Below are 22525 nucleotides of genomic sequence, written 5' to 3'. Positions count from 1 at the left end.
TAGTTCAAATCATTATGTTGATTTTAATGCATGATAAAACAGAGAAATTTACATGTAAAATAAGCTTTCTTACTGATAGTGGAAAGTTAATGCATATGGTAGTATAATCTTTTACTTTCAGTTTGTATAGTTTAATGATGTGCATTTGGAAGATGCATTACTTGCCTTTGTATCATGATATACAGAAAATATAGTAACAAACAGAGGTTCATCCAGTGATCTATTTGAGCACGTCCAAATATGTAATAGGTAATATTTATTATGTTACTGTATTAATGCAACATAATGCATACAATAGTTAGTTATCATCAAGTCATCAACATTTCAACTCACCTTTTTCATATGTTCTAACTTTAGTATTTTTGAAATAATAGATTTTGAAAATATAAACAGGGACACTAGAAATTATGCACAGGAAAAATCTGTACAGCATGGATTCTACAAGTATATCCACACTAAATGGTCTAGTTTCAAAAATTCTGCATTCTTTGCATCCTGTGAAGCTGACAATTTTTTTCTTTAATCATTGCTGGGTAGATAACTGAGATGCTTTATACTGATCATCTTGTGAAAATTGAGCAAATTTGATTTTAGAGAACAGAGAAGATGCCTCCCAGAATTCTTTGGCAACAAAATAGTAGCAAACAGCATCTAAAAAGCAATTTGCATTGGCCAGATATGTAGCCACATGTACAAACTTATGGACATTCAGCCTTACAAAACAGCCAGCACCAATGGTCTCAATCACGTACCTAACAAGGTAAGCAACATGAACAGGCAAGAAGCAAATAATAAACACTGCAAGATTTGCAGACACAATCCAAATGACCTTTTTGATGACTCTTTTTTCATGCAAATCCATAATTTCTTTATTCTTCAGACATCTGATAATTTGAATAGAACAGAAGCTCTGGATTATTAATGGCACCAAGAATCCAACAGCAATAAAGGTTAATACCAAATGGAATGGATCAGTGCTTGATTTTTGAAAGCAAAATGTATGCTGAAAGTTTTTATATTTTAATGCAGTATATATAAAAAAACTAATTAGTAAAATCCAAAGGAATCCACAGATGGCAGCTGCTTTCAAAGGAGATCTCCAGTTTTTTGTTTTCAGAGGATGTTTTATTGCAATGTACCGATCAATAGCAATGAGTGTGATGGTGAAGATACTCATATACATGTTACCAAAATATATGGACAGTAAAGCTGAGCACAGTTTATTTCCTAGATCCCATTTACGTTTGTAGGAATAGATTCTGAACGGAAAGGTAAATAGCAAACAGCAGTCTGAAATAATGAGATTGGTCATGTACACCCTCGTTTCTGTCCATGTTTTCAGCTTGCAGCAGAATACCCAAAATGCCAGGGAATTACATATGATTCCAAACAAGAAAAGAGGGATGTAGACAATCAGTTGAAAAATCTGGTGTGTTTCATCCAACTTAATGCTGCTATTAGTGCAATTCATTCTCCAGCTGCTCGTGATATGACATACTGCAAAAGAAGATTTGAAATGATAAAAACATAACTCATAGATGTTGATTTAATGAATTCTTTTTTTAATTGCAAATTTCAATAAAAATGAATAATGAAAAAATATCACCCAAATATCCAAGTTCCAATACTGAAAACACTTTAAAGCCTTATCTATAAACCTCAAATCCAAGAGACCTTATTCAGCAATCTGACCCATCCCCATGATTTCTGATTCCCCCCCCCCCCCTTTAATTTTAAAGTTGCCATGCAAAGATGTATTTTTGGCAGTTCTTTGAAAAATAACTAAAGTTCTTGAGCTGTAGATATCTTTTCTGTGAAAATAGACCCAGAAAGCCTTTTTTTTGCACACTCATTTTCACATACTTTGCATTAATGAGTTGATTTGCGTGATTTGTCATCACATTAACTCATGAATGCCAAATTTACATAAACATAGGCGGCAATTATCAGTGAGTTAGAAAAAAAAATGATTGCAAGGCCACCGCCTCATTTAGAACCTAGTTGAAAAGAATGTTGAATAAGCTGTTGGGAGGCAACAAAATAGGTGACATTTTTCTCCCAGAAGTAGCCAAGTTTTATGAGGCATAATAAGTCAAGCTGATATTCACCAATTAGGTCATATAATAAGTGTGATTTTTTTCCATAGCATATGGCAATTAAGTAAGACCAAAACAGGGGAAGTTATCAACCCCTCTAGTGCATGATGAATCCAATGGTAAGAGAGGGTGTTGGGTATACAACACAAGAATGAGATGGCTTGACCTTAAAGATATTGAGCAGCCAGTTAGGCAAGTTAGACGGGGTGTGAAGTGGGAAAAAGAAAAAAAGTGGTAAAATAAAATAACTAAAAAAGCTCCAGTACTTTAAAATGCTATTGATTAATAATCTGGTTATTTTGCCCCAAGGAGCTCGTCTAAGGAGCAAGACCTGCTCTAGAAGCTCGCTCCTTTGGCACATGCCCACGGAGTAAATGACACTACTTAGTGCTATTAAGTAATCTCTTTTTGTCACATCTCTGAGACCTAGTGGAAGGAAGATAACCAGTGGGACACTGTCATACCGGGTACCAATTATATCATAGTGACAGGGTGGACCGAATTGGTGGAGGAGTAGCATTATATATTAAGGAGAGCCTTGAATCAAATAGATTGAAAATTCTGCAGGAAACAAAACACTTCTTGGAATCACTATGGATTGAAATTCCATGTGTAAAGGGGAAAAGGATAGTGATAGGAGTGTACTACCGTCCACCTGGCCAGGATGAACAGACAGATGCAGACATGTTAAAGGAAATTAGGGACACAAACAAACTGGGCAACACAATAATAATGGGTGATTTCAATTACCCCGATATTGACTGGGTAAATGTAACATCGGGGCACGCTAGGGAGGTAAAATTCCTTGATGAAATCAAGGACTGCTTTATGGAGCAGCTGGTACAGGAGCCGACGAGAGAAGGAAAAATTCTAGACCTAGTCCTTAGTGGAGCGCATGATCTGGTGCGGGAGGTAATGGTGCTAGGGCTGCTTGATAACAGTGATCATAATATGATCGGATTTGATATTAGCTTTGAAGTAAGTACATAGGAAATCAAATACTTTAGCTTTTAACTTTTAAAAAAGAGGCTATGATAAAATGAGAAGAACGGTGAAAAAAAAACTTAGAGGAGTGGCTGCGAGGGTCAAAAATTTGCATCAGGCATGGATGCTGTTCAAAAACACCATCCTGGAAGCCTAGGCCAAATATATTACATGTATTAAAAAAGGAGGACGGAAGACAAAACGACAGCCGGCATGGTTAAATAGTGAGGTGAAGGAAGCTATTAGAGCTAAAAGAAAATCCTTCAGAAAATGGAAGAAGGAACCAACTGAAAATAATAAGAAACAGCATAAGGAATGTCAAGTCAAATGCAAAGCGCTGATAAGGAAGGCTAAGAGGGACTTCGAAAAAAGATTGTGTTGGAGGCCAAAACACATAGTAAATTTTTTTAAGGTATATTAAAAGCAGGAGGCCGGCAAAAGAATCGGTTGGACTGCTAGATGACCGAGGAGTAAAAGGGGCGATCAGGGAAGACAAAGCCAAAGCGGAGAGATTAAATGAATTCTTTACTTCGGTCTTCACCGAGGAAAGTTTGGGTGGGATACCAGTGCCAGAAATAGTATTCGAAGCTGATGAGTTGGAGGATGTAATGGGGCAGTTCTACAAACTAAAGAGTAGCAAATCTGCTGGACCAGAAGGTATTCATCCCAGAATACTGATAGAACTGAAAATGAGCTTGCGGAGCTATTGTTAGTAATATGTAATTTATCCTTAAAATCGAGCATGGTACCGGAAGATTGGAGGGTGGCCTGTATTTTCGAAAAACATGGACGTTTATCTTTTTTTGAGCTGGGCGTTTTTGTTTTTCAGCGATAATGGAAACCGAAAGCGCCCAGCTCAAAAACGAATAACTCCAAGACATTTATTCGTGGGAGGGGCCAGGATTCATAGTGCACTGGTCCCCCTCACATGCCAGGACACCAACCGGGCACCCTAGGGGGCACTTTTACAAAAAAAAAAAAAAAGAAAAAGGTAAAAGAGCTCCCAGGTGCAAAGCACCCTTTTACCTTTTTCTTTTTTTTTTGACTGAATTTTTGGAGTCCTCTCTGGAATTGATCACGGAACGAACGACATTACTGGTCACTTTTGCTTTTGAGTGTGACCGCAACAGTATCTTTAAGTCTTACTTCAGACACATCCATGAAACTTTTTTGGGACAAAAAATTCAAGTGTTTCCGGATTTAGCGCGAACTACTCAAAAGAAAAGGAAGGAATTCCTAATTTATAAACCTAGAGTTTTGAATTTGGGGGGTTCCTTTAATTTAAAATTTCCTTGTCGTTGTTGTATTTCTCTTCAATCAGTGAATTATCTTTTTTTTAGTCCTAAAAAGTTACTTGAATTTATTGAATCTAAAGAAAAGGCTGTATCACCAATAGAGATAGGCCCATAGTTAAGGACTGCTGTAAAATTGGCTGTGGACTTTTTGCTCTCTCGTCTGCTGAACTTTATGTAACATTTCCTAATGATTATTTCTTAGTTCTTGATTCAATCTATTGTGGACAAAATGTAAAATTTTTTTTTTTTCCCTTTCTTTTCTTATAAGAGGTATTTTGTAATGCCGAATTATATTGCTGATATTTCTATACATTTATGTTGTTATTAATATAAATGAAACTAATAAATAAAGAAATTAAAAAAAAGAAAAGGTGCAGAGAAGGGCAACGAAAATGATAAAGGGAATGGGAGAACTTCCCTATGAGGAAAGGCTAAAGCAGCTAGGGCTCTTCAGCTTGGAGAAAAGGCAGCTGAGGGGAGATATGATCAGGGCCGGTCTTAGGCAGAGGCGGCCAAGGCGGCCGCATAGGGCCCCGCGTTTAAGGGGGCCCCGCGCGGCACGCCTCAACTCTTCCTCTCCGAGCCCTGCTTGCTTGGACCGCATCATCATGATCCCGCACTCGCACCGGACTGCATCATCATGATCGCTCTGCTCCCGCCTCCCGCCACCGGTGCCCCCCCCCCCCCCGGCTGAGCCCGCCGTCAGCTCCCGCCTCCCAGTCCCAGAACAACGACTGTTGCAGTGACGGCCTGGCCCTGACAGACAGTTGCAGGCATGACGGCTCACCCCAGCTTTTCCCTTCCGCCTTCCTGCTCAATGTCCCGCCCCCTTCTGATGAGGTATTTCCTGTTTCCATGAGGGCGGGCGGGAGTCATTGAGCGGGAAGGGAAAAGGAGCTGCAGCGTGGTCGGAGGTGAGCCATCGCCTGGTGCTAGTGTGAGTGCAACTTAAAAAATAAAGAAACTTATGATTTATGCTTGAGACGGCAACTTCATCACTCAGGTAGAACAAATGATGAACCTTTCTGTAACAGAACTATGCTGCCGTGCTTTTCCCAGTAAGCCATTTTAATTTTCAGGTTAATATAATCAGTTGTAAGGAATCTATTACAGAAGATCAAAGCTTGTGCATGATGGCTTTTTAGCTTAATGTGACAAGTGCTCCATTTCTTGGAGTCTAGAAAGGGTTATATGCAATTTTATCTGTGTTTTGATGCTTCACAGTCTTCTGCTTGATGGCATACAGTTTGCTTTTATATGTTACTGTAAATTACTTCTTGAAGCACTTAGTAGAGGTAGAGCATTAGAGAGCAAATAGAAGGTTGCAAAGAAATTGGCTATTACACAGCAGGTGGTCTCACAAACAACCTAGTTACCCAATATAAATAATTTACTAGGGATTCCCCTGTCACTTCATCAGTCACACTTAAAATTTTCTAAAAATGGAATAATCTTTTCAATGGGGTGGAGCTAGGGTGGGGGCAGAGCTAGGGTGGGGTGGGTGGGGCTAGGATGGGGCCCCATCAAATTGGTCTGCACAGGGCCCCGCACTTGCTAAGACCGGCCCTGGATATGATAGAGGTCTTTAAAATAATGAGTGGAGTGGAACGGGTAGATGTGAAGCGTCTGTTTACGCTTTCCAAAAATACTAGGACTAGGGGGCATGGAGAAAAGTTTTCTTCACTCAACGTGTAATTAAACTCTGGAATTCGTTGCTAGAGAATTTGGTAAAGGCGGTTAGCTTAGAGGAGTTTAAAAAAGGTTTGGACGGCTTCTTAAAGAAAAAGTCCATAGACCATTATTAAATGGACGTGGAGAGAATCCACTATTTCTGGGATTAGCAGTATAGAATGTTTTGTATTTTCTTGGGATCTTGCCAGGTGTTTGTGACCTGGATTGGTCACTGTTGGAAACAGGATGCTGGGCTTGATGGAACTTTGGTCTTTCCCAATATGGTAATAGTTATGTACTTATGCACATCCCAATGACGCTCCAGTCACGTGACCAATTCAGGGAATTAGTAGTAAGAAACAACTGGGTCCAAAATAGTGGTTGGTAACATGCAATGAGAGGAATAGAGCCCTGGAGTCAAAGACACTGGCAACACAGTAGACAGCAAAGTATAGACTGCATGCCTACCTCCAATAAACAATGAGCATAGGAGTTTTACTGTACTGGTTGGTTTTACCCATACTCCAACCTTTTCTCCCCTCTTTTATTCTAATTTTCTTTCCCCCAATCCTTTCCTAGTCTTCTTGCCTCTCCTTCACCTCCCCTAGACTCCCTTCATTTCCCTTCCCTGACTCCATAGTTTCTCTCTCCATCCAGACTAACTCCAGCAATCATTCACCCCCTCTCAGCATAACCCAACACTTTCTTCCTTCAACCTACTAGCACTGTTCTCCTCCCTCACACTCTCCCTTCCTCAGCATAACACCGACAATCTCTCCCTTTTCTTCTAATACCTGAAGCATTCTTTCAGCCTATGTAGCTACTCTGTCCCCCTCGTTCAAACCATATAGCTTGATTTCTTTTACGAAAGTACACGTATTATTAGATAACAAATACATGCTACAACATTTCATTGCATACTATTTTCAAATAGCACACTCTAAAGTATTCTCTTAGGGGTGTCTTGGCATCTGTTGGTATAATCTCAATGGTGGGCATGAGGGGAGCGGTATTTTTAATGCTCTCATTCTATAGCTTTAGCGCCTATGTGTAAGCTCCATTTGTGTGCTAAAAGTATAGAATAGTAGCACTTATGTGGGTAAGTGCATACTTATGAGCATAAATGCTAGTTGGGTGCTAAGAGGCATTCTATAAACTTAGGGCTACATTTTATGTATGGCACCAAAAATAATCAGCATCAAAAAAGCACTATTCTATAAGCCAGGCTTAAAGTTAGGTGCGGTTTATAGACTAGCACTTATGCCTGGGAATTGTGCATAACTTTAGGTGCGGCCATTTGCACCACATGAAACATAGTGCAAATATATGTGCCTAAATTAGGTGCATAGCTCCGTTATTCTACAATGATGCACATAAATTTTAGGAATGCCCCTGCTACACACACAACCCTCCCATTTCCACATCCCACCTTTTTCAGATTGTATGTAAATTTTAGGTGCAGATTTTGCACCTATATTTACACAAATATATGCTAATTAAATTTAATTAGTGCCAATAATTGCTTGTTAAAAAGCCAATTATTGGCACTAATTACCTTGTTATTCAATTAAATTGCACATGCAATTTTTGGTGACTTTTAAAGAAATAAGGGGTTAGTGCTTACCTTGCTGCATTTGCGCACACAGAATACTCAGAGCCGGCGAGCATGTGGAACAATGAGCTCAATGGCTCTGAATGCAAACTGCATGCAAATGCATGCAAAAGAGGGTCTCCAACATTCCTTCCTAATACTCAGTGGACAGCACACCAAATAAGGGCACTCCTTCTGTAGCAAACCCTATGTCAGCTCAGAGCTGGCATTAGGATTTCCCAATCAGAGAAGGAATGGGGGACACCAGTCATTACAGCCCTGGAGGTCCAGTAAACCCCAAACATAAAAGGGTCTAGATGTCAAATTGACTACCAGACCCCTCAAATCTCCAAAGATGTAAACCCCACAGATAAAAAATTAAAACCCTGGTGTCCCACCTCTCACATCCAATGGCTAGCCCTGGTGGTCTAGTGTAGGACCCCTAACACCCTCCTACCTTGATGAAGGAGGAGGGACTAGGACTTCCTCCCTCCTCCTTTCCGGGAAATGCATCTCCTCAAAATGGTGGTATCCTGCCCTGCCCAGTGCATCCTGGGATGCATTGGGTGGAGCTTGACTGGTTTATTTGACTTGAAATACTGCACATCTTGACAAGCAGAGAAGAGCAACGCACATAAATAATAACAGAATAGTGCTGCTGAATATCAGCACTAACCAGCAAAATCATAGCCAGAGATTTTGTGTGTGGTTGAGGGTGGAGTCAGTACTTATGCAGTTAAGTGTCAATTTTCAGGACTTAACTGCCTAAGGGGCCCTTTTACTAAGCCACGGTAGGGCTACTGTACGTGTAGCATGTGTGAAATCGACCCTACTGCTGGAATAGCAAAGGCACCCGGCGATAGTTCCAAAGTTGGCACATGCAGTTTTCCATGGTAGAAAATAATTTTCTATTTTTTACTGCATGGCGCATTCCCGGCAGTAATCGGCAGCGCAGCCACATTGCCGCATGCTGCCTGAATAACTCACATGAGTAGTGCATGAGTCCTTGCTGCTTTCTATATAGATGGTAGTAAGGATTCAGGCAGTAAATAGCCAAATACTAATTTTAATATTAGTATATGGCCATTTACTGCCCCATTTTAAAAAAGGCGTTTTTCCCACTGCGGTAAAAAATGGCCCAGCAAGTGACAATTTCATGTGCCAAAACTTGTACAGGCCACGTTTTACCGCAGCTTAGTAAAAGGGCCCCTAAGTTAACAGGATAAAGAAGACTGCATAAAATGCTATCCTATCTGTCCAGTTTCACTTATGTGGTTAATTGTTGAATATCTCGCTTAACAAAAGCAACCACAAAAGTGGAGAAACCGGATCCGCTACGATGGAGAACGCAGCGACAGAGGAGTAGCATGATCAACAGGACACTTCCAAAGAGACCAAGGAGATGAAAAAATCAGGAATGAAAATGTTCTTTAATAATAGAAGATAAGACTCAACACTGCAACGTGTTTCGCCGATAAACGCCTGCCTCAGGAGTCTGTATGTGGTAAACGCCAGTAAGTGAAGCTGAACTAAATCAAGCCTTTAGAAAGACTGAAGATTGGTAAATGTAGAAAATACGTAGATGAAGAACATGAGCAAAACTGCGAGGAGAATCGTGTCCAGAAAAATATCGCTGATACGCTACTCCTCTGTCTCTGAATATCTCACCAGATGATAGCTGCCCGCATATTCCTGGATATTCAATGCTGCTGCCCAGACATGGTCTGACATTGAATATCTAGACATAATGCCAGCAGTGGCCAAAATAATACTGAATGTTGCCGGCTGAATAGTTATCTAGATAGATAGATAAATTGATACATAGATAGATAGATTGATTTCAGTGAGTATCTGAAACAAACATAACTTACCTTATTTTCTTTTAGGCTCCTACTTCTTTCTCAGCATAATACAACATTTAGAGATCTTGCATGTTCCACATTTTTAGTAGTTTCTTACCACACTCTATCTAAATCATACTTACAGATTAAGAAACTGAAGTGCGACTGATGAAACGGAGTTCTTTCTAAACACCAGGGGGTGGGACTGTAAGGAGAAGGAATGTATCTTTCCTGTTAGTTCATAAAAGTGCAACAACTGAAGTACAAGATTAGAGTGAAAGAAAAAGGAGAACCAGGCTCCAAAAGGAAGAAAGGAAACAAAATAACTTGCTATTTTGAAGAAAAGAGAATAGGTTGAACTAGCTACTTAAAAAAAAAAAAAAAAGTTTTCAATTCTCTTTATCATGTGTACTATAGATTACATTGTTCAAATCAGAGACCATAACTAGTTACAGTAGTGGTTCCCAAATCTGGTCCTGGGGGCACCCCAGCTAGTCAGGTTTTCAGGATATTCACAATGAATATTCATGAGAGACATTTGCATCCATTTGCATCCATTGCTTCCACTGTATGCACATCTCTCACATGATATCCTGTGGATATCCTGAAAACTTGACTGGCTGGGGTGCCTCCAGGACCAGGTCTGGGAACCACTGTGTTACAGCATTAAATGTGTTTATTTAGAAATGTTTTAGCCTGCACCATCTACCATTCTTGGCAGTTCACAAAATAACATTCAGTAATATCAACATAATAACTAAAACAGACATGACAGTATATAATAAATAAAACCATTACAAAGTAAAATAAAAAACCTACAAAGTTCTGTTAGTAAAATAAAAAAGGCTTTTTAACTGTTTTCTAAAGAGCACTGGCTGAAATAATGCAAATACATTGGGAGTGAATTCCACAGTTTAGGAGCTGCAACCAGAAACATTTTCTCCCTGTATTCTTCCAGTCTCACGTGCCAAAATGATAGAACTTCACGCAAATTCTGACTCTGTGACCTCAACACACAAGCAGGGGTATACAATTTCAAAGCACTTCCAAGGTAAACAGGCAATTAGCATAATAATCTTAAAGTTGATCCGCCAGACAATAGGGAACCAAAATAATTGTTTCAGGATAGGAGATATATACACATAATCCTCTAGACTGTATATATGGCACAGCAAGTAGCATGCATAAATTTGTGCATGCAGCCAATTTATGCATGCTACTATATTAAGTAATGAGCCAATTAGATGACAATTGGCAGATAATAACCAATTATCAACACTAATTGGGCATAATTGGAATTAATGTGCACTTCTTTTTAGGTAGATTCTAAATAGCGGTGCATGTAAATTTCCACGCGTGCATCCAAAAAGGAGGCATGGTCATGGGAGGAGTGTGGGCATGTCAGGGCCATCAATCACATCTATGCGCATGGTTATAGAATTCCAGGAAGCATCTTTTTTTTCACTGGCATAAATGGCTGTGCCTAAATCTAGGCATATCCACCCAGCCTATGTGCTATTCTATACATCATGTCTGAATGTAAACATGGCTTATAGAATACTGCTAGATGGGTGAATCAGATGCGCCTAGATTTTAGTCACCATATATAGAATCTGGCCCAATGTGAGCAACCTGTAATCAATCGAGTTGTAGAATTCTGAGTTTCCTGCAAAGCTTGAAGAGATTTATTTGACAATGGAGTGGCCTAGTGGTTAGGGTGGTGGACTTTGGTCCTGGGGAACGGAGGAACTGAGTTTGATTCCCGGCACAGGCAGCTCCTTGTGACTCTGGGCAAGTCACTTAACCCTCCATTGCCTGCCGCATTGAGCCTGCCATGAGTGGGAAAGCGCGGGGTACAAATATAACAAAAATAAAAATAAATAAAATACATCCCATAAATAAAGTGTTACTATCTTGTCTCCTCGGATGATGAAGTGTGAGCCCTTGTGCCACCCCACCAAGGGAGCAGTGGCCTATACCAGTCACAGTTCCCTGAGGGTTGAGCCCTAGGGTTCAGGTGACCAGCAGGACTTCAGGAGGCAGAGAATGGGAAACTCCATCAGGAGGTGAGTCCTGCACTACGGGGTGACAACAGGTCAGATCCGACCCAGGTGGGCGCCGGCGGCGACCAGGCAAGGTAAGATCTGGTCTGGGTCTTGGCAGGCAGCAATCAGGCAGGGTCAGATCTGGTCCGGGTCTTGGCAGGCAGTCAACAGCAGAAGAACAAATGCAGAGGCATCAGCACATGACAGAGACTCTTAGCCGAAGAACTGAGGGAAGAAAGACCTGTAGAAATAGGCATGCACATCTGATGCCAGTGCTTCACCTAGGTGACATCAGCCTGCCATCTCCCCTCTCCTGCATTGCCGGCCATCGCTGTTCCCCGCCCCGGGTGCTGCATCGCCATGCAAAGGAGAATCTGGTACCGCGTGGCAGCCATATTTTAGCTTGGCTGGTTTCTGGAAGCTGCCCTGCTAACTGGGAATGACACCTACATGGTTAAAATCACCATGCTGCGGTAAGTGGAAGTGACCGTGACAGTTACAGTAGTCAAATAGTTGGAATATATATGCTTGACCAATACTGAAATTCTCAACATTCAAAAAGCCATGTAAGTTTCTCAACATTTTAAATTATAAAATGTTTTACGACACACACTCTTTAAATGTGGCTTCAGTGTAAAAGCAGAGTCTAAGATGACTCCCAAGTATTTAATCTTGCCAATAATGGAAATATCACAACCATCAAAGGTAAAAATACCTGAGAGAAAACAGCATAGGTCTTTCCTGCCAAAACAATAGTTGCGTTTTACTCATATTTAGATTTCATTTATTAGCTTTCAACCAAAAGTTCACTGAAGTCAGACATAATCTAAGAAAAGCAAACGTATGTAATGTTTTTTCATTTATAAGTAATAAACTGTATATCATCAGCATATAGGGCCAAATTCTATAAATGGCACCTTAAAAATCAGCATTAAAAAACCATGCATTTAGCGCAATTCTGTAAACTATTCCTAAAGTTAGGTGTAGTGTATAGAATATGCTCACTTGCCATTCTTATGACTAAAATTTAGGTGCACCCATTTAAGCCACCTAAAACCAGGCCTAAATACCTGTGCGGGTGTATTCCATAATAGTGCGCATAGTTTTTTTGAAACGTCCACAACCCGCCCATTCCACACCCATGACCACACCCCCTTTTCGGCTGTGAACATTAGAATTTACACACACACGTTGTAGAATGTGTGCACGTAAATTCTGATTAAAGCCAATTAGTGCAGCTAATTGGTTAAATATCAATTATTGACACTGATGGGCTTGTTACTCAATTACATTTGCCTGCCTTTTATAGAATTTGGGGAATAATTTGTAATAAACGCCCAAACAAGAAAGAACAATGCAGAAAGTGAGGAACCTTGTGTCACTAAATGTGACGTGGAGGGGCATAATTGAACGAAAACGTCTATCTCCATGGGCGTTTATCTCCGAGAACCGGTCCGTGAAGGGGCGGACCGAACCGTATTTTCAACAAAAATAGACGTCCATGTTTTATTCGACAATTTGTGAGCTGGGCGTTTTTGTTTTTCAGCGATAATGGAAAATGAAAGCGCCCAGCTCAAAAACGAATAAATAAAAGGCATTTGTTCGTGGGAGGGGCCAGGATTCGTAGTGCACTGTCCCCCCTCACATGCCAGGACATCAACCGGGCACCCTAGGGGGCACTTTTACAAAAACAAAAAAAAAGGTAAAAGAGCTCCCAGGTGCATAGCACCGTTCCCTTGTGTGTTGAGCCCCCCCAAATCCCCCTCAAAACCCACTGCCCACAAGTCTACACCATTACTATAGCCCTAAGGGGTGAAGGGGGGCACCTACATGTGGGTACAGTGGGTTTGGGGGGGTTGGACGACTAAGCATTAAGCAGCACAATTGTAACAGGTAGGGGGGGGGTGGGCCTGGGTCCACCTGCCTGAAGTCCACTGCACCCCCTAACAACTGCTCCAGGGACCTGCATACTGCTGCCAGGGAGGTGGGTATGACATTTGAGGGTGAAAATAAAATGTTGTGCAACATCATGTTTTGTGGTGGGAGGGGGTTAGTGACCACTGGGGGAGTCAGGGGAGGTCATCCCCGATTCCCTCTGGGGGTAATCTGGTCATTTAGGGCACTTTTTGGGGCCTTATTCGTGAAAAAACAGGGTCCAGGAAAAGTGCCCTAAATTCTAGCTACAAACGTATACTTTTTTTCCATTATCGGCGAAAGGCGCCCATCTCTCCTCGGCCGATAACCACGCCCCAGTTCCACCTTTGCCATGCCTCTGACACGCCCCCATCAACTTTGTACACTTCCGCGATGGAGTGCAGTTGAAAACGTCCAAAATCGGCTTTCCATTATACTGATTTATTCGTTTTTGTGAGATAAACGTATATCTCCCGATTTAGGTCGAAATCTAGGCGTTTTTCTCTTTCAATTATAAGGTGGATAGAACACCATTTTTTTTTATTTTTCATTGTGTATGATTTTATTTATGAAATTCTAAATAATACAATCAAGTAACACACTTGCACAGAAAATTACATAAGTAGCAAACAAAGAGCATAAACAAAAAAAGGAGGAATGTCTTTCAATTTAGGAAATCAAATACCATGGCAGTAGCTAGAGTCCAGAATAGAAGGATCCAATATTAAGTGGAGAACAAGGACACCATAGCTAAGAAATTTTAGATAAATTAGTCTTGCAGTAAGTGGTTTGTGTATGATTTTATTAGGTTGTGCCTAAGATGCAAAGAGAAGCTGTGAATGGTGACTCCTTTCTGAAGTGCACAGTTGCATCTGTTTTAGTGAATAGACAGTATAAGGGCAAGTCTATAACTTTAAGAGCTTTTATTACTACTACTACTTCTACTCATTTCTATAGCGCTAGATGTACGCAGTGTTGTACACGTTATATGTAGGTACTTTCTCTGTCCTCAGAGGACTCACAATCTAGGCTTTTGTATCTGGGACAATGGAGAGTTAAGTGACTTGCCCAAGGTCACAAGGAGTTGCAGTGGGGTCTTTTGGACTAGATTCTATATATCATACCTAAGCAATCAGCGCCAAAACAAAATACAGCTAGGCATAGTCTACAAAGTATGCCTAAATTTAGGCATACTTTTTAGAATAAGCCTAAATTTCTGTGCAGTTTATAGAATACACCGAGCGCCTGTCCACTAAATTTAGTCGCGGGCAGTTATGCCAAGTAAAACTTGGTGTAAATGCTGATGCCTAAGTTACATGCGGATAGGGTGTATTCTATAACAACATGTATAAATTGTAGAAACACCCATTACCCACCCATTCCACGCCCATGGCCACATACTCTTTTCAATTATGCGACTTAGAATTTACATGCATCACGTTATAGGATACACTTAGACAGTTCTGCACATAAATTCTAATTAATGCCAGTTAGTCCCAATAATTGTTTGTTAAGTGGCAATTATCGTCGCTGATTGGCTTGTTAAGTAATTAAGTTGTGTGCGCAAATTCAGAATATGACTAGATTTGCATACACAACTTAAGTCGGGTTGTATGGAATCTGGGGTTTATGTGTGCAAATTCACAAATTACTAGCTCTTTCACAGGTAAGTGTACACTATTTAGTATGCTAACCGTCTAATTAAGGGGGTCTTTTATGAATGGGTTGCCATGAGGCAATCTGGTATTACCTCCAGTCTTACATGGATGATGGCAGTAGTGACACCCCAGCGTGCACCATTTCCGGTGGTCCCGGAAATTAGCTGTAATTTTTACCGCGGGGTTAGCATGGGAGACCTTACTGCGGAAATGACTTGGTAAAAGGGGTCCTAAATGCAGAAAGTTAACTGAGCACCAGTCTGAATATTGGCTGGTGCTCATTTAACTTCCGGGTCAGCGAACATACCTGGATATTCAGTACCAGGAGCCACACATGCCCCAGCATTGAATACCTGTGGTTAAAGTCAGCCTGCAGCTGCAAGCGGCGTATAAGCCACTCAGTGCTATAGGCTGAATCTTAACCCCTGGATTATTATTATTAATATAGAGAAGCATGGGCACAAGTATGTTTTTTAGACATGTACATGGTAATTCTATAAAGAAAGCACTAACTTATCTTATACCACCCATAAGTCATTGAATTAGTGTACCAGCAGGTATAATAGGTATTTTTCAGTCCCTCAAGAGTTTACAATTTAGGTTTTTACCTGAGGTAATGCAGGGTTAAATGATTTGCCCAAGATCACAGGGAGCTCTACTGGAATTTGAACCAGGTTCCCCTGGCTTTTAGTCTACTGCTCTAACCATTAGGCTATTCCTCCGCTAACACCTATCTGCTGATTATACATGCATAAATGCCAAAAATCTGCATGTAAATACATGGATATCTTACATAGAGTGCATATTTGGCAAGTGGACATATAATAGGTGATTCAGGATTCACCAATTTACATGTGTAACTTCTAGACTACTGTAAATCATGGGACCAATATTCTGACCATGGGAGTTGGCCAGGCCCCTGAGTCCTAATATTCAATGCCAGGCAGTTTCTTGTGACCAGCAGTGAATATCCAGTATATTTTTGGGTGGTTTCAACTTAACCGGCCAAGCCAATTTTCACACTAGCAGGTTAAGTTGAAACCAGCTAAATACAGGCCTGCTATTTTGGCGTTCCAATTTGGCTGAATATTAACAGAAAGCTGGCTATATCATGCAATATAGCCAGTTATCCACTAAGCGCTGACCGCAAATATTAAACAGGAGAAACTGGCTGTCTCCCGCTGAATATTAGTGGATAGCTGGTTAAGTGCTATTTAACCTGCCAGGAGTCGTTGCTGGTCAGTTAAATAGCACTGAATATTGGGCGGTATGTGTTTATCGCCAGCAACTAGGCATGAATATTTACACCAGTTCTATGGCTTGCACAAGTGCTCACATCTACACATGTATATATCTGATTATGTTAGCAGAGTTGCCAAGGGGTACCAATTTTTGAGAGGGAGATTTTAGTACACGCCCAGCCCAGCCCACCCCACTTTGCATTGGCTCCACCCACTCTGCATGGCTTCGCCCCCTGGCACACCTCAAACCTGCAGCCATTTCAGAAAATATTTTATTTAACAGCCTAATACCCTTTTCAATTAGCTTTCAGAGGACAAAACCTTCTACATCAGATCAGTGTAATGCTGTTATGGTATCCTCTCCTAACCTGACGAAGGAAGTGTTGGTCTCTGAAAGCTAATCAAAAATGTTTTAAAATCAGTGAAAGTATCACCTTATTTTCTATTTTGTTTTATTTGCATTTATTAAACTTCATTAACACAGCTAACACATTACTTTATCCTAAATTAAAAATCAAATTATTTTCTTTACCTTTGTTGCCTGGCCATTGACTTTTTCTAATTGTGTTGCTCCCAGTCTCTTGATTCTGCTTTCCTTCATCTTTCTCTTGCCAGGGTTTCCTGCCAATCATCATTTTTCTTCAATATTTGTCTGCCTCTCTCTGTCCAGATTTAATTCATTCTTACTATCCATTCTTTAATTTCCTTCTTTTTCCTTTATCTACCTATGGCTTTTCATCTTTTCCTCACCCATGTTCTCCACATGCCCCTTCATCTTATTGTAAAGGGTTACAAAAAATGAAATAAAAGAGTGTTCCCTTTAAAAGTGATTTTACCTGGACTCTGGGCTGCTCTGGGCCATTTTGGACCATCCGGGGGCTGGTTGGCATGTTGGGGGCCTTTTGGGATGTGCCCCATGGGGTTTTGTGGGGTTTTTGGTGCGGAGCGTCGTGCGCTGCTCTGGAAGTGTTTTTTTTTTTTAATCCGACGACAGGGTTTGGGAGCGCACATGCTACCTTATACATGTGGAAATTTTGGTAAATTTTGGTTGAATTGTTATGGGTTTTTTGGATGAAAATAGGATAAAACAGTGTTTATGCAGGGTTTTGGAAAAAGAAAACATGGACTGGATTCAGCCTAATGTGACATAGATGTTGATATTATTTTTATCTGAATGTGATGTGGTTTATATTATTTTTTTGTGTTAAAATCCCCTTTCTCCATTAATTTTAATGGGAAAAGTGGGTTCCAAGATGGGGCTGACTTGTACATTTTAAACTGCAAAAGTTAGCTGACATTCTGACAGCCAGCAGCTGATTGGTCCTTACGGGTTAGATGGCCAAGCTGTGATGCTGTTACTAAGGGAGACCAGGCTGTTAGACAGTGAGAAGAGCTGGTGGCATTGAGGGAGACAGACCTGTATGTCAGAGGTGCTGCAGGTGTGTGGAGAATTGGGAGTTTAGAGTGGAAGAAGAGCTTGCAGCATTGAGGGAGACAGACCTGTATGTCAGAGGGGCTGCAGGTGTGTGTAGAATTGGGAGTTTAGAGTGTGAGAAGAGCTTGTGTCACTGAGGGAGACAGACCTGTGTGCTAGGGGTGCTGCAGGTGTGTGAGGAACTTGGGTGTCAGTAAGAAAGAAAGTAAGAAGAGCTTGTGTCACTGAGGGAGACAGACCTGTGTGCTAGGGGTGCTGCAGGTGTGTGTAGAATCTTGATGTTAGTGAGAAGAGGGAGTTAGACCTGCATGTTAGTGGTGCTGCAGGTGAGTGGAATTTGGGTGTTAGTGAGTGAGAGGAGTTACTGCAGGGCAGGTGTGCTGCAGGGGTGTGGAAAATTTGAGTGCTAGAGGGTGAGAGAAGCTGCAGATGTGGGTAGTGTAAGGGAGAGAAAGGTGTGTGGTTTTGAGAGTGAGTGGACCTGGCTGTGAGAGAGAAATTACAAATCAACAATAGCCATAGTAGTGAAGGAAAAACAGTGAGATCAGAGTAGGGAAAGGGAATAATTCTTATCTGTTGTTTTGAAATTAGAGACTTGGCCACCAGTTTTATCTTAAATTCCCAGAATTTCTGCATATATTTCTTAGGGAGACAGGGTTTTTGTTCCCTTTTATTTAATTAGAGTTCAGGTACAGACAACACAGTAATCATCCTGACTGAAAGAGCTCCAACGCAAGAAAGAGAAGAAGGCTGAGGAAGGTTTGCAGCAGTCTTGCAGCTAAGTACTTACCTGCTCGACCTTTGGACAAAAGATTTATTTCAATTAAAAGGTTACAAGGGAATAAATTAAAAATCTGCATACTTACCTTTGGGTTCTTGACTGTGAGACCTGGAAAAAAACAAAACAAACAACACAAAGAATCAGTCCTTTACATAGAAGGATAATCTTAACATTATTGCTCAATATTTTAGGTTTAAAAAGTTGAATACTTATTGAAAGTAGATCCAAGTTGCTAGGATTGATTGCTGTTAAAGAAAAGAAATAGAATTTCTGTTAATACATGAAAGCCACTGAAATACTGAAATAATTTTGAGTTAATTTTAAATAAATTTTAATTTGTAACAATTTCCTTGGTTTGGTAAAGGCTCTGATTATTTTTGTGGGGAAAACACTGTGACATCTTTCAGAGCCTGTTCCTTCAAGTGAGCACACTTATGACATCAGTGTGGGGGTTTACATTATTCTCCAGTCTTTCACTACTCTGTCCTCTCTCCCATTCCATCCATCAGCTCCCCTGTTTCTCTCCCCATCCCTCTAGTGTCTTCCCTCTTTCTTTCTTTCTTTCTTTCTTTCTTTCTTTCTTTCTTTCTTTCTTTCTTTCTTTCTTTCTTTCTTTCTTTCTGCATCCTTCCATCCAGCTTCTCCTATGTCTCTCTACCCTTCCTTCCAACATCTTCCCTCTTTCTCTCCCCATCTTTCCACCCATCTACCCTCTCTCCTGATCCTTCCATCTAGTGTCTCTCTCTCTCTCCTCCTCCTTCTATCCAGTGTCTCTCTATCTCTCGACCCTTTTCTGTTCAGTGTCCCCCCCTCTCTCTCTCCCCATCCTTTCAGTCTCTCCCCTTTCTCTCTGCATCCTTTCATCCATCTCCCCTCTTTCTATCCAATGTCTTCCCTCTTTCTCTCCCTATCCTTCCATCCAGCGTCTTTCTCTCCCCATCCTTCCATCTGTTTTCCCCTCTCTCCCCATCCTTCCATCTTCCCTCTATCTCTCCTTATCCTTCCATCCATCTACCCCCTCTCCTGATCCTTCCATCCATTGTCTACCCCCTCCCGATCCTTCCATCCAGTGTCTCTCTCTCTCTTTCTCTCTGTCCCCTTCTTTCCATCCAGTGTCTCTCTCTCTACCCTTTTCCATTCATCATGTCCCCTCTCTCTCTCCCCATCCTTCAATGTCTCTCCTGTTTCTCTCTACTACTACTATTTAGCATTTCTATAGCGCTACAAGGCATACGCAGCGCTGCACAAACATAGAAGAAAGACAGTCCCTGCTCAAAGAGCTTACAATCTAATAGACAAAAAATAAATAAAGTAAGCAAATCAAATCAATTAATGTGAACGGGAAGGAAGAGAGGAGGGTAGGTGGAGGCGAGTGGTTACAAGTGGTTACGAGTCAAAAGCAATGTTAAAGAGGTGGGCTTTCAGTCTAGATTTAAAGGTGGCCAAGGATGGGGCAAGACGTAGGGGCTCAGGAAGTTTATTCCAGGCGTAGGGTGCAGCGAGACAGAAGGCGCGAAGTCTGGAGTTGGCAGTAGTGGAGAAGGGAACAGATAAGAAGGATTTATCCATGGAGCGGAGTGCACGGGAAGGGGTGTAGGGAAGGACGAATGTGGAGAGATACTGGGGAGCAGCAGAGTGAATACATTTATAGGTTAGTAGAAGAAGTTTGAACAGGATGCGAAAACGGATAGGGAGCCAGTGAAGGGTCTTGAGGAGAGGGGTAGTATGAGTAAAGCGACCCTGGCGGAAGATGAGACGGGCAGCAGAGTTTTGAACCGACTGGAGAGGGGAGAGGTGACTAAGTGGGAGGCCAGCAAGAAGCAGATTGCAGTAGTCTAAACGAGAGGTGACAAGGGTGTGGATGAGGGTTTTGGTAGAGTGCTCGGAAAGAAAGGGGCGGATTTTACGGATGTTGTAAAGAAAGAAACGACAGGTCTTGGCGATCTGCTGGATATGAGCAGAGAAGGAGAGAGAAGTGCTTTTTTAATGGTTTTTTTTTTGGTCACGGCCACTGCTGCTGAAGAGGGGAAGCAACAGTGGCCAAGAAATTAATACTGGGTGGAAGGGGGAGCTACCGATGCCGTGTCTCAGCGGGAGACTTTCCTGCTCTGGCGGGAGTGCGGGAGATGACCCGCCAAAGCGGGAGTCTCCCGCTGAATGCGGGAGACTTGACAGGTCTGTGTTAGCACTCTATAAAGGAAACTGGACACCTATAGACATATTATTAAAGAATTGCCCCTGTAGTGAAAGGAAGAAGTACAGAAGTGACACTGTGAGACTGAGAGAATTTTGCACAGGCTGATGTGCAAATAGTGGAGTTTCTGTTCTTCATTCAGCAAGGAAGGTTCCTGGAGTAGGACCACAGAAAACTGCCTCAAAAAGGAACAGGAACAAAGTAAACCTCCAATCATTCTCAGAAGACTGTGTTCATGAGGAGCTAATGTGATGTAAAATACTTGATCATGGTCTTTCTTTGGAGTTTCTGGGACATAGACCATAGAAGTCTGACTGGCCCTGTCCTTACGTTCCAACTACTAGAGTTGCTGTTGAAGCCCACTCCAACCTGTCTTGTCATTAAAATAAACCTCTGCTCAGTCTGTAACAACAACTTGTATACAATCAGCGCAGCTCCTCCTTTTTAAAAAATATTTATTTATTAAGTTTTCAAAACTTAAACAGGTTACATCCGTTAAGTGAAACACAGCCAAAAGAAAAAGAAAAAGAAGAGAAAGAATTCTTTCAATTCAAGCAATACATACCAAAATCAGTTAGGCTTTCTTAGACCTCAACAAGTGGGGGAGGGGTAGGGATTAGTGAAGATTATACAAAATATTTAACAACACTTAAGAAAATTATGGTGCCATATTTCTCATTATTTAATTTCTATCTCTCTAGCGCTGTTTCGAGTCCAGAAAATATTTAAGCTGTTCAGGCATATAAAACACATATTTTGTCTGACTCAACCTTACTATACATTTACAGGGATAGGATAATAGGAAAGTCCCTCCTAATTCTAAAGTTCTTGTCTTCATAGAAAGAAACATTTTTCTCCTTTGCTGAGTTATCTTTGTTACATTATTATTATTATTAACATTTGTATAGTGCTACCAGACGCACGCAGTGCTGAACACCTGACATAGAGAGACAGTCCCTGCTCTATAGAGCTTACAATCTAAAAATACAGACAGACAAGACAATTAAGGGTGAGGGAAGTACTGGGTGAGAAGGAACAAGGGGGGAGGCAATTGAGTAGTAGCTAGGAGCTAAAAAGCAGTGGTGAAAAGGTGGGTTTTCAGCATAGATTTGAAAATAGGTAGAGATGGAGCTAAACGTAAAGGTTCAGGAAGTTTATTCCAGGCATAGGGTGCCGTGAGGGAAAAGCCAAATTTTTTCACCTCCAAAATTATAATTAGCAGATTTGAAATAAAGTCTCATAATTGGGTTCAGATCTTGCTCAAAAACAAAGCAGATGATCATTGTAGCTCTTTCAGTAACATTGTCAAGAGATTGTTCTAATATTGCTGTAATATTATTCACATCTATGTCATTTTTCAAATTCTCTTTTTTCTCTCCGTCTGTGTTTTTTAACTTGTTCGGTATATAATATATTTTATTTATTGGTGGTATAGCTTCTTGCGGATATTTTAAATTTTCTTTAAGGAAACGAGTAAATAATTGTAATGGAGTCACCCCCAAATGTTTAGGAAAATTAAGCAAGCGGAGATTTAATCTTCTATTATAGTTCTCTATTTGTTCAATCTTTCTCCAAATATCCATATTATCCATTACTACTGTACTGTTGCTTTAAACTCTCGTGTTTGTTCCACTTCATTTTGCAAATCAGAAATCTTTGAGGAAAAATCTTGTTTAACGGATTCTTTCAATTCTTGAATTTTAGAGTTCAAAGCCTTTACCTCTCCTGATGATTGAAGCAAGGTCTTGCCCATTTCAAGTAATTTCAGCCATATCTTCT

General features: G+C 40.9%; 1 protein-coding gene across 3 annotated transcripts; it reads right to left on the bottom strand.

Moving 5' to 3' along the window:
• Positions 1–241: 241 nt before the first annotated feature.
• On the bottom strand, positions 242–18773 carry LOC115478817 (G-protein coupled receptor 35-like). Of its 3 annotated transcripts, XM_030216427.1 has the most exons (4): positions 18762–18773; positions 18638–18660; positions 9622–9683; positions 242–1497 (listed from the first exon to the last, which is right to left on the bottom strand). In XM_030216427.1, exon 4 carries the CDS (start codon positions 1469–1471, stop codon positions 524–526), a length of 948 nt encoding a protein of 315 aa, XP_030072287.1. In that variant the 5' UTR covers positions 1472–1497; positions 9622–9683; positions 18638–18660; positions 18762–18773; the 3' UTR covers positions 242–523. The 3 variants fall into 3 exon arrangements, with proteins under 3 accessions (XP_030072287.1, XP_030072285.1, XP_030072286.1); XM_030216425.1 differs by lacking the exons at positions 18638–18660; positions 18762–18773 and adding an exon at positions 16869–16903; XM_030216426.1 differs by lacking the exons at positions 9622–9683; positions 18638–18660; positions 18762–18773 and adding an exon at positions 9509–9605.
• Positions 18774–22525: the final 3752 nt, after the last annotated feature.

The sequence above is a fragment of the Microcaecilia unicolor genome, chromosome 10 (genome assembly GCF_901765095.1).
Source record: "Microcaecilia unicolor chromosome 10, aMicUni1.1, whole genome shotgun sequence".
Lineage (NCBI taxonomy): Eukaryota > Metazoa > Chordata > Amphibia > Gymnophiona > Siphonopidae > Microcaecilia > Microcaecilia unicolor.
This window is presented reverse-complemented; position numbering and strand designations above follow the sequence as displayed.

Coding starts and splice junctions, on each gene's coding strand:
- LOC115478817 (XM_030216425.1), bottom strand. Junction 1,498..9,621: donor GCACTTCAGTTTCTTAATCT/GTAAGTATGATT, acceptor CTTCTTTTGCAG/TATGTCATATCACGAGCAGC.